Consider the following 16,353-nt stretch of genomic DNA (forward strand, 5'->3'; position numbering starts at 1 on the left):
TTTATTCTTCTACCAGGGGAGAGATGGAGGGATGTATTTTATTCTACTACTAGAGGAGAGATGGAGGGATGTATTTTATTCTACTACTAGAGGAGATATGGAGGGATGTATTTTATTCTACTAGAGGAGAGATGGAGGGATGTATTTTATTCTACTACCAGGGGAGAGATGGAGGGATGTATTTTATTGTACTACTAGAGGAGTGATCAGAGATGGCAGTGCTTTGGCTTTTCTGCAGCTCTGGGTTTGAAGCTTTTAAAATGAATCAATTGGATTAAAGGGATACTTTGGGATTTTGGCAATGAAGCCCTTTATCTACTGACCCAGAGTCAGATGGAGCCCTTTATCTACTGACCCAGAGTCAGATGAAGCCCTTTATCTACTGGCCCAGAGTCAGATGAAGCCCTTTATCTACTGACCCAGAGTCAGATGGAGCCCTTTATCTCCTGACCCAGAGTCAGATGGAGCCCTTTATCTACTGACCCAGAGTCAGATGGAGCCCTTTATCTCCTGACCCAGAGTCAGATGGAGCCCTTTATCTACTGACCCAGAGTCAGATGGAGCCCTTTATCTACTGACCCAGAGTCAGATGAAGCCCTTTATCTACTGACCCAGAGTCAGATGGAGCCCTTTATCTACTGACCCAGAGTCAGATGGAGCCCTTTATCTACTGACCCAGAGTCAGATGAAGCCCTTTATCTCCTGACCCAGAGTCAGATGGAGCCCTTTATCTACTGACCCAGAGTCAGATGAAGCCCTTTATCTACTGACCCAGAGTCAGATGAAGCCCTTTATCTACTGACCCAGAGTCAGATGAAGCCCTTTATCTACTGACCCAGAGTCAGATGAAGCCCTTTATCTACTGACCCAGAGTCAGATGGAGCCCTTTATCTACTGACCCAGAGTCAGATGGAGCCCTTTATCTACTGACCCAGAGTCAGATGAAGCCCTTTATCTACTGACCCAGAGTCAGATGGAGCCCTTTATCTACTGACCCAGAGTCAGATGAAGCCCTTTATCTACTGACCCAGAGTCAGATGGAGCCCTTTATCTACTGACCCAGAGTCAGATGGAGCCCTTTATCTACTGACCCAGAGTCAGATGAAGCCCTTTATCTACTGGCCCAGAGTCAGATGGAGCCCTTTATCTACTGACCCAGAGTCAGATGAAGCCCTTTATCTACTGACCCAGAGTCAGATGGAGCCCTTTATCTACTGACCCAGAGTCAGATGGAGCCCTTTATCTACTGACCCAGAGTCAGATGGAGCCCTTTATCTACTGACCCAGAGTCAGATGGAGCCCTTTATCTACTGACCCAGAGTCAGATGAAGCCCTTTATCTACTGACCCAGAGTCAGATGAAGCCCTTTATCTACTGACCCAGAGTCAGATGAAGCCCTTTATCTACTGACCCAGAGTCAGATGAACTTGTGGAAACCATTTGTGTGTCTGTGTGCAGTTTGAAGGAAGTTACTAACTAGTTAGCACAATGACTGGAGGTCTATGGTATCAGCTATCATGCTAGTAGATACCATAGACCCAATCATTGCGCCAACAGTAGTTAGCATTGGCTCACGAAAGTATCGTTGAGTTCATCGGACTCTGGGGAAGTAGATAAAGGGCTCCATCTGACTCTGGGTCAGTAGATAAAGGGCTTCATCTGACTCTGGGTCAGTAGATAAAGGGCTCCATCTGACTCTGGGGAAGTAGATAAAGGGCTTCATCTGACTCTGGGTCAGTAGATAAAGGGCTTCATCTGACTCTGGGTCAGTAGATAAAGGGCTTCATCTGACTCTGGGTCAGTAGATAAAGGGCTCCATCTGACTCTGGGGAAGTAGATAAAGGGCTCCATCTGACTCTGGGTCAGTAGATAAAGGGCTTCATCTGACTCTGGGTCAGTAGATAAAGGGCTCCATCTGACTCTGGGTCAGTAGATAAAGGGCTCCATCTGACTCTGGGTCAGTAGATAAAGGGCTTCATCTGACTCTGGGCCAGTAGATAAAGGGCTTCATCTGACTCTGGGTCAGTAGATAAAGGGCTCCATCTGACTCTGGGTCAGTAGATAAAGGGCTTCATCTGACTCTGGGCCAGTAGATAAAGGGCTTCATCTGACTCTGGGTCAGTAGATAAAGGGCTCCATCTGACTCTGGGTCAGTAGATAAAGGGCTCCATCTGACTCTGGGTCAGTAGATAAAGGGCTCCATCTGACTCTGGGCCAGTAGATAAAGGGCTCCATCTGACTCTGGGTCAGTAGATAAAGGGCTTCATTGCCATACTCCCTAAGGATCCCTTTAATGAAGAGCTGTTGTGGATGGTGGTAGTTTTGTCAGTCAACATGGCAGGAAAGCAAGATATTCTCTTTACAGTTCTTTTTAAAGTCACTTTTACACAACCCTCATCTACTGGTAGATATTAGGGCTGGGTGAGGTTATCACTCTCCTGCAGGACCGGTTTGTCGTGTTGCCATGGGGACCTCTAGGTGCCTACGTCAGAGTCCAGGTAGTTCTTTGATGTAATCTCCTGAGAACACTCCAGGAGGAGGAGGAGCTAACCTGGGAGGAGGAGGGGCTAACCTGGGAGGAGGAGGGGCTAACCTGGGAGGAGGAGGGGCTAACCTGGGAGGAGGAGGGGCTAACCTGTGTGTTGGTTTCATAGAGGTAGACAGGACTCCTCTTTGTATCTGTGCCTCAATGGATTATGTGATAGCATGAGTAGTGCCATTATCTCAATTTGAAAGTAGTCCATTTTCTTATTTTGTGTTTGAAAAAAGCATATTGCTAATATTGGCGATTTAGCACCATCTGCAGTGCTGAACCAAATATTGTGTGATTGATTTGTTGGCCACTAGATTGATAAAGCTTGAAGCCATTTACAGACCATAGGCAACCCAATTCGCTGATCACTTCCAACCAGTTTACTACTTTAAAATGGTGGAAGCCCTCAATGTCCATGTTAAAACTGGTTCTATCCATCCAGAGCCTTTCTACCTCTGGTCGTTTCAAACATAGGACTCCTTTAGTAACAGTGACTTGGTACACAGTTCATTGATTAGATTGGTTGATTAACTTCACATCTCTATTTTAATGAATGTGTACATTAATGTCATGGATCTGAATGAAAGCCAGTGTTACTGTTTGACATTAGCAGATCCTCTTACTGATAGGTGTTATTCAGCGGTCTCCTCAAACACCTTCGCATTAACAAACTGCAGATTTATGGAGATCGGCCTGAGCAAGATGCTGTGCAGAATCGGTGACCTACAAAATCACCTTTGCATCCCAAATAACTTTCCTTCATTGTGTGATCGAGGAGTGAATCTGCAGCACCGTGTTCAGGGTGATACTCCAACATGTTGATGGACTGATGGGTAGTCGAGCTACATGTGGGAGTAGGGTTGGACCTATATTTATTTGGTGTTACATGTAGGAGTGGGATTGGATTTCTTTCAATTAGGGGTGCTTTGCATTTTGTATCAAATAAAGAAAAACTAAGGTCAATGTATATGTTGGATTTATCTGTAGTGCCACCTACGGTTGTGGCCTTGAGCAAGACACTTAACCCCTAATATACAGGGTTAGGTGATGGGTGTGGCAATGGGCGGCTGAATTTGAGGCCCCCATCTTGGCCAATTTCGTGCAGTTCTACAAATTTCTCCATGGAGCTACGAGACATTTTTGGCAGTTTTAAAAGCACATTTCCTGCAATTCTATGCATAATGCTGTGTTCTTTTGCTCAAACAAATAAATACAGCTCAATTCTTTGTTTTTGAAATGTAATTCTCCCTGACTGTCAAGCTTCATTTGTGATTGTTAGTTCTCAAAGATTTAAAAATATATAGTTCCATTAACTTTCTGGTTTTAGTCATTTGTTTACCTAAAAAATAATTGTATTTATTACATTGGATTTAAGCAGCCCGCCCAAGGATTTAAAATCCCTGGTTTAAAGTCAATCGAAAGTCCGCACAGGGTTCCACATCCACGCACCTCCCTTAGTGTCCTGCGGAGATTGCTGATGAGAGCGGACGGCGTGGAACAGAAGGAATACATTAGGCTTAACCTGCTACACGTGTGCTGCTTTTAGCCTCTGGTGAATGTCAGTGGCCTAGCGGGTTGGGATTAACAGAAGACAGCAAAAATATCAGTTTCCGTTCCACTATGGACTAATAGACTTTCTACAATGTGACTAGAAGAAGTGTTGTAGATGAGGTATTTTTAATGTTAAAAAACATTGTTCTGGTTTTGAAGATGGTTTGTCATGTTACAGTAACAGATACATTGTTAAGGAGCCAAAGTTCAACATCACGATTCACTCAATTTAGTACACAGATCAGTAACAAAAAGTACACCCAGCTAAAACCTTGTGGAGTGCAGACATTGGTATATAAAAAATAGATTTTTAAAAGGTGAATATTGCCATACCTGACAACTTGACTGGTTGGGTAATGGCATGTAAAAGGACCCTGACGTTTGTAGAAAGTATTAAACAGCCTTTAGGGTTAAGTTAGTCCCATCATTAACCCTTAGGGGAGAAGGTATTGTGTCTGTTTCTGTTGCCTGCCAGCCACAGTTAAAACAATGAGACATGCTACACCAGCAAGTGACTCTTGCGCTGCTTAAAAGTAGACTCAGCGATATGACGTAGATGCAGGAAGTAAACAGCATAGTCGGTCAATTGCCTCAACTTCTCTGCTGTTTTGGTTGCCTGGCTACCCAAACGCTATGCCACGCCCACGGAAGAGTCTGGATCCCGAAGATTTCTAGAACGCAAACATTCTAACCGATGGGTTGGGCCAGAGCCAGAACATGAGTTTTGAAAATTCGTCATTGGCTTTGATACCCTGGTTAGAGATGACTTTGTTTTGTACAACACCACAAACCAGGGCAGTCTCAGACTGAAGTATGTAGCGAACAGCCAACCATGCTCCAACAGCGTGAAGCCAACCATGCTCCAACAGCGTGAAGCCAACCTGTGCACATACTGTGTGACTATGTGAGAGCAAAGTCTTGCATCTCGCTCATCTCTATCTGCGGTGCTGCTCGTGGCAACATTTAGGAGTCTACCTTTAAACGGCTAAGGAAAACATGGAGCTTTCATTGTTAGGGTGGAGTTAACCTCAATGTAATTTGTGAACAGAGTGCGCACCGATTTTCCATGTAGAAGCATATGAGAAATGTTGGCAGTCAGACCTCTGTTCAGCGCGCTGAACGATCAGCAGGCGAAGCTAGATCCACATTCGGTGCGATGTGTGCAAGCCTTTAGGGTAAGTTAACCCTGGACATGGTGTGACAGTAAGGCATCTATAGTTCACTGGCTAGACACAGACCTTCTCCCAACACTGGCTAGACACAGACCTTCTCCCAACACTGGCTAGACACAGACCTTCTCCCAACACTGGCTAGACACAGACCTTCTCCCAACACTGGCTAGACACAGACCTTCCCCCAACACTGGCTAGACACAGACCTTCTCCCAACACTGGCTAGACACAGACCTTCTCCCAACACTGGCTAGACACAGACCTTCTCCCAACACTGGCTAGACACAGACCTTCTCCCAACACTGGCTAGACACAGACCTTCCCCCAACACTGGCTAGACACAGACCTTCTCCCAACACTGGCTAGACACAGACCTTCCCCCAACACTGGCTAGACACAGACCTTCTCCCAACACTGGCTAGACACAGACCTTCTCCCAACACTGGCTAGACACAGACCTTCTCCCAACACTGGCTAGACACAGACCTTCTCCCAACACTGGCTAGACACAGACCTTCTCCCAACACTGGCTAGACACAGACCTTCTCCCAACACTGGCTAGACACAGACCTTCCCCCAACACTGGCTAGACACAGACCTTCCCCCAACACTGGCTAGACACAGACCTTCCCCCAACACTGGCTAGACACAGACCTTCCCCCAACACTGGCTAGACACAGACCTTCTCCCAACACTGGCTAGACACAGACCTTCTCCCAACACTGGCTAGACACAGACCTTCTCCCAACACTGGCTAGACACAGACCTTCTCCCAACACTGGCTAGACACAGACCTTCTCCCAACACTGGCTAGACACAGACCTTCTCCCAACACTGGCTAGACACAGACCTTCTCCCAACACTGGCTAGACACAGACCTTCCCCCAACACTGGCTAGACACAGACCTTCCCCCAACACTGGCTAGACACAGACCTTCCCCCAACACTGGCTAGACACAGACCTTCTCCCAACACTGGCTAGACACAGACCTTCTCCCAACACTGGCTAGACACAGACCTTCTCCCAACACTGGCTAGACACAGACCTTCTCCCAACACTGGCTAGACACAGACCTTCCCCCAACACTGGCTAGACACAGACCTTCCCCCAACACTGGCTAGACACAGAACTTCCCCCAACACTGGCTAGACACAGACCTTCCCCCAACACTGGCTAGACACAGAACTTCTCCCAACACTGGCTAGCTAGACAGACTGACAGCTGGTAAAAGTGCAATAATATTGTTTTTAAAAGCAAATGAAAATATGACAATGATAAACATAATTACTGCATGTTGCCTCTACTGAGACCCAGTCACACCAGACATTCAGTAATACTAGAGAATGACAATATAAACACTCTTTCCTTTCAGATATGATGGACAACAGAAGCAGCAAACCATCAGTAAACATTAATGCATACCAGCAGACACACCCACACATAATACTGCCTCTGATTCCATTGGACCGTTCCAGGTTGGTTCTACACATTCTGCTTGGTTCTGACATCAGGAGAGAATTCTATCCACATGACCACGTTTCACCACAAACGGGAAGACCGTGCTCTCCATTATGTAATAGTATGATGTCTTATGACTAATCATGCAGTTCAGTAAAAGCACCCTTTTAAAATCGATCCATTATAAATATTAGAATGGTAATCATGTTGCCCCAGCACGCCCTCCTAATCCAGGTGTCCAGTGGGAGGAGCCTGTTGCCATGGTGGGGTGTCCAGTTGGTTGCTATGGTAACCACAGCTGTTAAGTCCATAAATACAACATGTACCAAAAATAGAAAGTTCTCTTGTACCGTTAACATTTAAAAAAGGGATCTCCAGTGTCTCTTCCTCTGTCATACCACCACCTCCCTGTGATGTCACCATGATGTCATACCACCACCTTCCCCTTGATCTCCATCTTGCTGGCGTTCTCAGAGGGTTTACTGGACTGCTCCTCCGTCAGAGTGATGTAGGAGTACACCAGGCTGCCTGCAATACTGACACACACACACACCATAGTACACCAGGCTGCCTGCAATACTGATACACACACACACCATTAACTGGCTGAAATGTAGCACTGTGAAACAGCCCAATACGTCCGCTCCATACCTGATATTTAAACCAATGAAGTTTGTCCAAGAGAAAATGTAGTCTCCACCAAACACCATCCCGATGTATGTCACTAGAATATTCTGGAAGAAAGAGAGCGCAGTAGAAAGTATTAAACATTTTATCATGTCATTATTGATGGGTTAGTGTTTTATCATGTCATTATTAATGGGTTAGTGTTTTATCATGTCATTATTGATGGGTTAGTGTTTTATCATGTCATTATTAATGGGTTAGTGTTTTATCATGTCATTATTGATGGGTTAGTGTTTTATCATGTCATTATTGATGGGTTAGTGTTTTATCATGTCATTATTGATGGGTTAGTGTTTTATCATGTCATTATTGATGGGTTAGTGTTTTATCATGTCATTATTAATGGGTTAGTGTTTTATGTCATTATTAATGGGTTAGTGTTTTATGTCATTATTGATGGGTTAGTGTTTTATCATGTCATTATTGATGGGTTAGTGTTTTATCATGTCATTATTGATGGGTTAGTGTTTTATCATGTAATTATTGATGGGTTAGTGTTTTATCATGTCATTATTGATGGGTTAGTGTTTTATCATGTCATTATTGATGGGTTAGTGTTTTATCATGTCATTATTGATGGGTTAGTGTTTTATCATGTCATTATTGATGGGTTAGTGTTTTATCATGTCATTATTGATGGGTTAGTGTTTTATCATGTCATTATTAATGGGTTAGTGTTTTATCATGTCATTATTAATGGGTTAGTGTTTTATCATGTCATTATTGATGGGTTAGTGTTTTATCATGTCATTATTGATGGGTTAGTGTTTTATCATGTCATTATTGATGGGTTAGTGTTATCATGTCATTGATGGGTTAGGGTTAGTGTTATCATGTCATTGATGGGTTAGGGTTAGTGTTATCATGTCATTGATGGGTTAGGGTTAGTGTTATCATGTCATTATTGATGGGTTAGTGTTATCATGTCATTGATGGGTTAGGGTTAGTGTTATCATGTCATTGATGGGTTAGGGTTAGTGTTATCATGTCATTGATGGGTTGGGGTTAGTGTTATCATGTCATTGATGGGTTAGGGTTAGTGTTATCATGTCATTATTGATGGGTTAGTGTTATCATGTCATTGATGGGTTAGGGTTAGTGTTATCATGTCATTGATGGGTTAGGGGTTAGTGTTATCATGTCATTGATGGGTTAGGGTTAGTGTTATCATGTCATTATTGATGGGTTAGTGTTATCATGTCATTGATGGGTTAGGGTTAGTGTTATCATGTCATTGATGGGTTAGGGTTAGTGTTATCATGTCATTGATGGGTTAGGGTTAGTGTTATCATGTCATTGATGGGTTAGTGTTATCATGTCATTGATGGGTTAGGGTTAGTGTTATCATGTCATTGATGGGTTAGGGTTAGTGTTATCATGTCATTATTGATGGGTTAGTGTTATCATGTCATTGATGGGTTAGGGTTAGTGTTATCATGTCATTGATGGGTTAGGGTTAGTGTTATGTCATTGATGGGTTAGGGTTAGTGTTATCATGTCATTGATGGGTTAGGGTTAGTGTTATCATGTCATTATTGATGGGTTAGTGTTATCATGTCATTGATGGGTTAGGGTTAGTGTTATCATGTCATTGATGGGTTAGTGTTATCATGTCATTGATGGGTTAGGGTTAGTGTTATCATGTCATTGATGGGTTAGGGTTAGTGTTATCATGTCATTGATGGGTTAGTGTTATCATGTCATTGATGGGTTAGGGTTAGTGTTATCATGTCATTGATGGGTTAGGGGTTAGTGTTATCATGTCATTGATGGGTTAGTTAGTGTTATCATGTCATTGATGGGTTAGGGTTAGTGTTATCATGTCATTGATGGGTTAGGGGTTAGTGTTATCATGTCATTGATGGGTTAGGGTTAGTGTTATCATGTCATTGATGGGTTAGGGTTAGTGTTATCATGTCATTGATGGGTTAGGGTTAGTGTTATCATGTCATTGATGGGTTAGGGTTAGTGTTATCATGTCATTGATGGGTTAGGGTTAGTGTTATCATGTCATTGATGGGTTAGGGTTAGTGTTATCATGTCATTGATGGGTTAGGGTTAGTGTTATCATGTCATTGATGGGTTAGGGTTAGTGTTATCATGTCATTGATGGGTTAGGGGTTAGTGTTATCATGTCATTGATGGGTTAGGGTTAGTGTTATCATGTCATTGATGGGTTAGGGTTAGTGTTATCATGTCATTGATGGGTTAGGGTTAGTGTTATCATGTCATTGATGGGTTAGGGTTAGTGTTATCATGTCATTGATGGGTTAGGGGTTAGTGTTATCATGTCATTGATGGGTTAGGGTTAGTGTTATCATGTCATTGATGGGTTAGGGTTAGTGTTATCATGTCATTGATGGGTTGGAGGGTTAGTGTTATCATGTCATTGATGGGTTAGGGTTAGTGTTATCATGTCATTGATGGGTTAGGGTTAGTGTTATCATGTCATTGATGGGTTAGGGTTAGTGTTATCATGTCATTGATGGGTTAGGGTTAGTGTTATCATGTCATTGATGGGTTAGGGTTAGTGTTATCATGTCATTGATGGGTTGGGGGTTCTGTTCTGGGAGCCTACCTTGATACAGCCCACGATGGTGGTGGTTAGAGCTGAGTTGTATTGTGTACAGAGCACCGTGGAATACATCAGCACAAACCTGCAATACAAACACACACCACAACATCTCTGTCTGTCGCTCTCACACACCACAATATCTCTGTCTGTCGCTCTCACACACCACAGAGAAGGAGTAGAGAACCGAGAGAAGAGGGGTAGAGAACCGAGAGAAGAGGAGTAGAGAACCGAGAGAAGAGGGGTAGAGAACCGAGAGAAGAGGAGTAGAGAACCGATGGAAGTGGAGTAGAGAACAGAGAGAAGAGGAGTAGAGAACCGAGAGAAGAGGAGTAGAGAACCGAGAGAAGAGGGGTAGAGAACCGAGAGAAGAGGAGTAGAGAACCGATGGAAGTGGAGTAGAGAACAGAGAGAAGAGGAGTAGAGAACCGAGAGAAGAGGGGTAGAGAACCGAGAGAAGAGGAGTAGAGAACCGATGGAAGTGGAGTAGAGAACAGAGAGAAGAGGAGTAGAGAACCGAGAGAAGAGGGGTAGAGAACCGATGGAAGTGGAGTAGAGATGCAGATGGAAGTGGAGTAGAGATGCAGATGGAAGTGGAGTAGAGAACCGGTGGAAGTGGGGTAGAGAACAGATGGAAGTGGAGTAGAGATGCAGATGGAAGTGGAGTAGAGATGCAGATGGAAGTGGAGTAGAGATGCAGATGGAAGTGGAGTAGAGATGCAGATGGAAGAGGAGTAGAGATGCAGATGGAAGAGGAGTAGAGATGCAGATGGAAGAGGAGTAGAGATGCAGATGGAAGTGGAGTAGAGATGCAGATGGAAGTGGAGTAGAGATGCAGATGGAAGTGGAGTAGAGATGCAGATGGAAGTGGAGTAGAGATGCAGATGGAAGAGTAGAGATGCAGATGGAAGGGGAGCAGAGATGCAGATGGAAGTGGAGTAGAGATGCAGATGGAAGTGGAGTAGAGATGCAGATGGAAGTGGAGTAGAGATGCAGATGGAAGAGTAGAGATGCAGATGGAAGGGGAGCAGAGATCCGATGGAAGTGGAGTAGAGATGCAGATGGAAGTGGAGTAGAGATGCAGATGGAAGTGGAGTAGAGATGCAGATGGAAGAGGAGTAGAGATGCAGATGGAAGGGAAGCAGAGATCCGATGGAAGTGGAGTAGAGATGCAGATGGAAGAGGAGTAGAGATGCAGATGGAAGTGGAGTAGAGATGCAGATGGAAGTGGAGTAGAGATGCAGATGGAAGTGGAGTAGAGATGCAGATGGAAGTGGAGTAGAGATGCAGATGGAAGTGGAGTAGAGATGCAGATGGAAGAGGAGTAGAGATGCAGATGGAAGAGGAGTAGAGATGCAGATGGAAGTGGAGTAGAGAACAGATGGAAGTGGAGTAGAGATGCAGATGGAAGTGGAGTAGAGATGCAGATGGAAGAGGAGTAGAGATGCAGATGGAAGTGGAGTAGAGATGCAGATGGAAGAGGAGTAGAGATGCAGATGGAAGTGGAGTAGAGATGCAGATGGCAGTGGAGTAGAGAACCGGTGGAAGTGGGGTAGAGAACAGATGGAAGTGGAGTAGAGATGCAGATGGAAGTGGAGTAGAGATGCAGATGGAAGTGGAGTAGAGAACAGATGGAAGTGGAGTAGAGATGCAGATGGAAGTGGAGTAGAGATGCAGATGGAAGTGGAGTAGAGATGCAGATGGAAGTGGAGTAGAGATGCAGATGGAAGTGGAGTAGAGATGCAGATGGAAGTGGAGTAGAGATGCAGATGGAAGTGGAGTAGAGATGCAGATGGAAGAGGAGTAGAGATGCAGATGGAAGGGGAGCAGAGATGCAGATGGAAGTGGAGTAGAGATGCAGATGGAAGTGGAGTAGAGATGCAGATGGAAGTGGAGTAGAGATGCAGATGGAAGTGGAGTAGAGATGCAGATGGAAGAGGAGTAGAGATGCAGATGGAAGGGGAGCAGAGATCCGATGGAAGTGGAGTAGAGATGCAGATGGAAGTGGAGTAGAGATGCAGATGGAAGTGGAGTAGAGATGCAGATGGAAGAGGAGTAGAGATGCAGATGGAAGGGGAGCAGAGATCCGATGGAAGTGGAGCAGAGATGCAGATGGAAGAGGAGTAGAGATGCAGATGGAAGAGGAGTAGAGATGCAGATGGAAGTGGAGTAGAGATGCAGATGGAAGTGGAGTAGAGATGCAGATGGAAGTGGAGTAGAGATGCAGATGGAAGTGGAGTAGAGAACAGATGGAAGTGGAGTAGAGATGCAGATGGAAGAGTAGAGATGCAGATGGAAGAGGAGTAAAGATGCAGATGGAAGTGGAGTAGAGAACAGATGGAAGTGGAGTAGAGATGCAGATGGAAGAGTAGAGATGCAGATGGAAGAGGAGTAAAGATGCAGATGGAAGTGGAGTAGAGATGCAGATGGAAGGGGAGCAGAGATCCGATGGAAGTGGAGTAGAGATGCAGATGGAAGAGGAGTAGAGATGCAGATGGAAGTGGAGTAGAGATGCAGATGGAAGTGGAGTAGAGATGCAGATGGAAGTGGAGTAGAGATGCAGATGGAAGTGGAGTAGAGATGCAGATGGAAGTGGAGTAGAGATGCAGATGGAAGAGGAGTAGAGATGCAGATGGAAGAGGAGTAAAGATGCAGATGGAAGTGGAGTAGAGATGCAGATGGAAGAGGAGTAGAGATGCAGATGGAAGTGGAGTAGAGATCCGATGGAAGTGGAGTAGAGATGCAGATGGAAGTGGAGTAGAGATGCAGATGGAAGTGGAGTAGAGATGCAGATGGAAGTGGAGTAGAGATGCAGATGGAAGAGGAGTAGAGATGCAGATGGAAGTGGAGTAGAGATGGAAGTGGAGTAGAGATGCAGATGGCAGTGGAGTAGAGATGCAGATGGCAGAGGAGTAGAGATGCAGATGGAAGTGGAGTAGAGATGCAGATGGAAGAGGAGTAGAGATGCAGATGGAAGTGGAGTAGAGATGCAGATGGAAGAGGAGTAGAGATGCAGATGGAAGAGGAGTAGAGATGCAGATGGAAGAGGAGTAGAGATGCAGATGAAGTGGAGTAGAGATGCAGATGGAAGTGGAGTAGAGATGCAGATGGCAGAGGAGTAGAGATGGAAGTGGAGTAGAGATGCAGATGGCTGTGGAGTAGAGATGCAGATGGAAGTGGAGTAGAGATGCAGATGGCAGTGGAGTAGAGATGCAGATGGCAGAGGAGTAGAGATGGAAGTGGAGTAGAGATGCAGATGGCAGTGGAGTAGAGATGCAGATGGAAGTGGAGTAGAGATGCAAGTGGAGTAGAGATGCAGATGGAAGAGGAGTAGAGATGCAGATGGAAGTGGAGTAGAGATGCAGATGGAAGAGGAGTAGAGATGCAGATGGAAGAGGAGTAGAGATGCAGATGGAAGAGGAGTAGAGATGCAGATGGAAGAGGAGTAGAGATGCAGATGGAAGTGGAGTAGAGATGCAGATGGAAGTGGAGTAGAGATGCAGATGGAAGTGGAGTAGAGATGCAGATGGAAGAGGAGTAGAGATGCAGATGGAAGTGGAGTAGAGATGCAGATGGAAGTGGAGTAGAGATGCAGATGGAAGAGGAGTAGAGATGCAGATGGAAGAGGAGTAGAGATGGAAGTGGAGTAGAGATGCAGATGGAAGTGGAGTAAAGATGCAGATGGAAGTGGAGTAGAGATGCAGATGGAAGAGGAGTAGAGATGCAGATGGAAGTGGAGTAGAGATCCGATGGAAGTGGAGTAGAGATGCAGATGGAAGAGGAGTAGAGATGCAGATGGAGGAGTAGAGATGCAGATGGAAGTGGAGTAGAGATGGAAGTGGAGTAGAGATGCAGATGGCAGTGGAGTAGAGATGCAGATGGAAGTGGAGTAGAGATGCAGATGGAAGAGGAGTAAAGATGCAGATGGAAGTGGAGTAGAGATGCAGATGGAAGTGGAGTAGAGATGCAGATGGAAGAGGAGTAGAGATGCAGATGGAAGTGGAGTAGAGATGCAGATGGAAGAGGAGTAGAGATGCAGATGGAAGAGGAGTAGAGATGCAGATGGAAGTGGAGTAGAGATGCAGATGGAAGAGGAGTAGAGATGCAGATGGAAGTGGAGTAGAGATGCAGATGGAAGTGGAGTAGAGATGCAGATGGAAGTGGAGTAAAGATGCAGATGGAAGAGGAGTAGAGATGCAGATGGAAGTGGAGTAGAGATGGAAGTGGAGTAGAGATGCAGATGGAAGAGGAGTAGAGATCCGATGGAAGAGGAGTAGAGATGCAGATGGCAGTGGAGTAGAGATGCAGATGGAAGAGGAGTAGAGATGCAGATGGAAGAGGAGTAGAGATGGAAGTGGAGTAGAGATGCAGATGGCAGTGGAGTAGAGATGCAGATGGAAGAGGAGTAGAGAACAGATGGAAGTGGAGTAGAGATGCAGATGGAAGTGGAGTAGAGATGCAGATGGAAGAGGAGTAGAGATGCAGATGGAAGTGGAGTAGAGATGCAGATGGAAGTGGAGTAGAGATGCAGATGGAAGTGGAGTAGAGATGCAGATGGAAGTGGAGTAGAGATGCAGATGGAAGAGGAGTAGTGATGCAGATGGAAGTGGAGTAGAGATGCAGATGGAAGTGGAGTAGAGATGCAGATGGAAGTGGAGTAGAGATGCAGATGGAAGTGGAGTAGAGATGCAGATGGAAGTGGAGTAGAGATGCAGATGGAAGTGGAGTAGAGATGCAGATGGAAGAGGAGTAGAGATGCAGATGGAAGAGGAGTAGAGATGCAGATGGAAGAGGAGTAGAGATGGAAGTGGAGTAGAGATGCAGATGGGAGTGGAGTAGAGATGCAGATGGAAGTAGAGTAGAGATGCAGATGGAAGAGGAGTAGAGATGCAGATGGAAGAGGAGTAGAGATGCAGATGGAAGAGGAGTAGAGATGGAAGTGGAGTAGAGATGCAGATGGAAGAGGAGTAGAGATGCAGATGGAAGAGGAGTAAAGATGCAGATGGAAGAGGAGTAGAGATGCAGATGGAAGTGGAGTAGAGATGCAGATGGAAGTGGAGTAGAGATGCAGATGGAAGAGGAGTAGAGATGCAGATGGAAGAGGAGTAGAGATGCAGATGGAAGTGGAGTAGAGATGCAGATGGAAGAGGAGTAGAGATGCAGATGGAAGTGGAGTAGAGATGCAGATGGAAGTGGAGTAAAGATGCAGATGGAAGAGGAGTAGAGATGCAGATGGAAGAGGAGTAGAGATGCAGATGGAAGATGAGTAGAGATGGAAGTGGAGTAGAGATGCAGATGGAAGAGGAGTAGAGATCCGATGGAAGAGGAGTAGAGATGCAGATGGCAGTGGAGTAGAGATGCAGATGGAAGAGGAGTAGAGATGCAGATGGAAGAGGAGTAGAGATGGAAGTGGAGTAGAGATGCAGATGGCAGTGGAGTAGAGATGCAGATGTAAGAGGAGTAGAGATGCAGATGGAAGAGGAGTAGAGAACAGATGGAAGTGGAGTAGAGATGCAGATGGAAGTGGGGCAGAGAACCGATGGAAGGGGAGCAGAGATCCGATGGAAGGGGAGCAGAGATCCGATGGAAGGGGAGCAGAGATGCAGATGGAAGTGGAGTAGAGATGCAGATGGAAGAGGAGTAGAGATGCAGATGGAAGTGGAGTAGGGATGCAGATGGAAGAGGAGTAGAGATGCAGATGGAAGTGGAGTAGAGATGCAGATGGAAGAGGAGTAGAGATGCAGATGGAAGAGGAGTAGAGATGCAGATGGAAGTGGAGTAGCGATGCAGATGGAAGTGGAGTAGCGATGCAGATGGAAGTGGAGTAGAGATGCAGATGGAAGTGGAGTAGAGATGCAGATGGAAGTGGAGTAGAGATGCAGATGGAAGTGGAGTAGAGATGCAGATGGAAGAGGGGCAGAGAACCGATGGAAGGGGAGTAGAGAACCGATGGAAGAGGGGCAGAGAACCAATGGAAGGGGAGCAGAGATCCGATGGAAGGGGAGCAGAGATGCAGATGGAAGTGGAGTAGAGATGCAGATGGAAGAGGAATAGAGATGCAGATGGAAGAGGAATAGAGATGCAGATGGAAGTGGAGTAGAGATGCAGATGGAAGAGGAGTAGAGATGCAGATGGAAGTGGAGTAGAGATGCAGATGGAAGAGGAATAGAGATGCAGATGGAAGAGGAATAGATATGCAGATGGAAGAGGAGTAGAGATGCAGATGGAAGTGGAGTAGAGATGCAGATGGAAGAGGAGTAGAGATGCAGATGGAAGAGGAGTAGAGAACAGATGGAAGTGGAGTAGAGATGCAGATGGAAGAGGAGTAGAGATGCAGATGGAAGTGGAGTAGAGATGCAGATGGCAGTGGAGTAGAGAT

General features: G+C 45.4%; 1 protein-coding gene across 1 annotated transcript in view; it reads right to left on the reverse strand.

Moving 5' to 3' along the window:
- Nucleotides 1-4,193: 4,193 nt before the first annotated feature.
- The window catches only part of LOC121534206 (UDP-N-acetylglucosamine/UDP-glucose/GDP-mannose transporter), a 33,606-nt gene continuing 21,446 nt past the window's right edge, over nt 4,194-16,353 (reverse strand). The window contains exons 10-12 of the mRNA XM_041840769.2: nt 9,981-10,059; nt 7,367-7,449; nt 4,194-7,251 (exon numbers count right to left, since the gene is read on the reverse strand). Of these exons, the coding sequence (XP_041696703.1) occupies nt 7,143-7,251; nt 7,367-7,449; nt 9,981-10,059 (271 nt within the window). The 3' untranslated portion in view covers nt 4,194-7,142. The remainder of the gene's footprint in view (nt 7,252-7,366; nt 7,450-9,980; nt 10,060-16,353) is intronic.

This window comes from Coregonus clupeaformis, unplaced genomic scaffold (assembly GCF_020615455.1).
Source record: "Coregonus clupeaformis isolate EN_2021a unplaced genomic scaffold, ASM2061545v1 scaf0092, whole genome shotgun sequence".
In the NCBI taxonomy this organism is placed as follows: domain Eukaryota; kingdom Metazoa; phylum Chordata; class Actinopteri; order Salmoniformes; family Salmonidae; genus Coregonus; species Coregonus clupeaformis.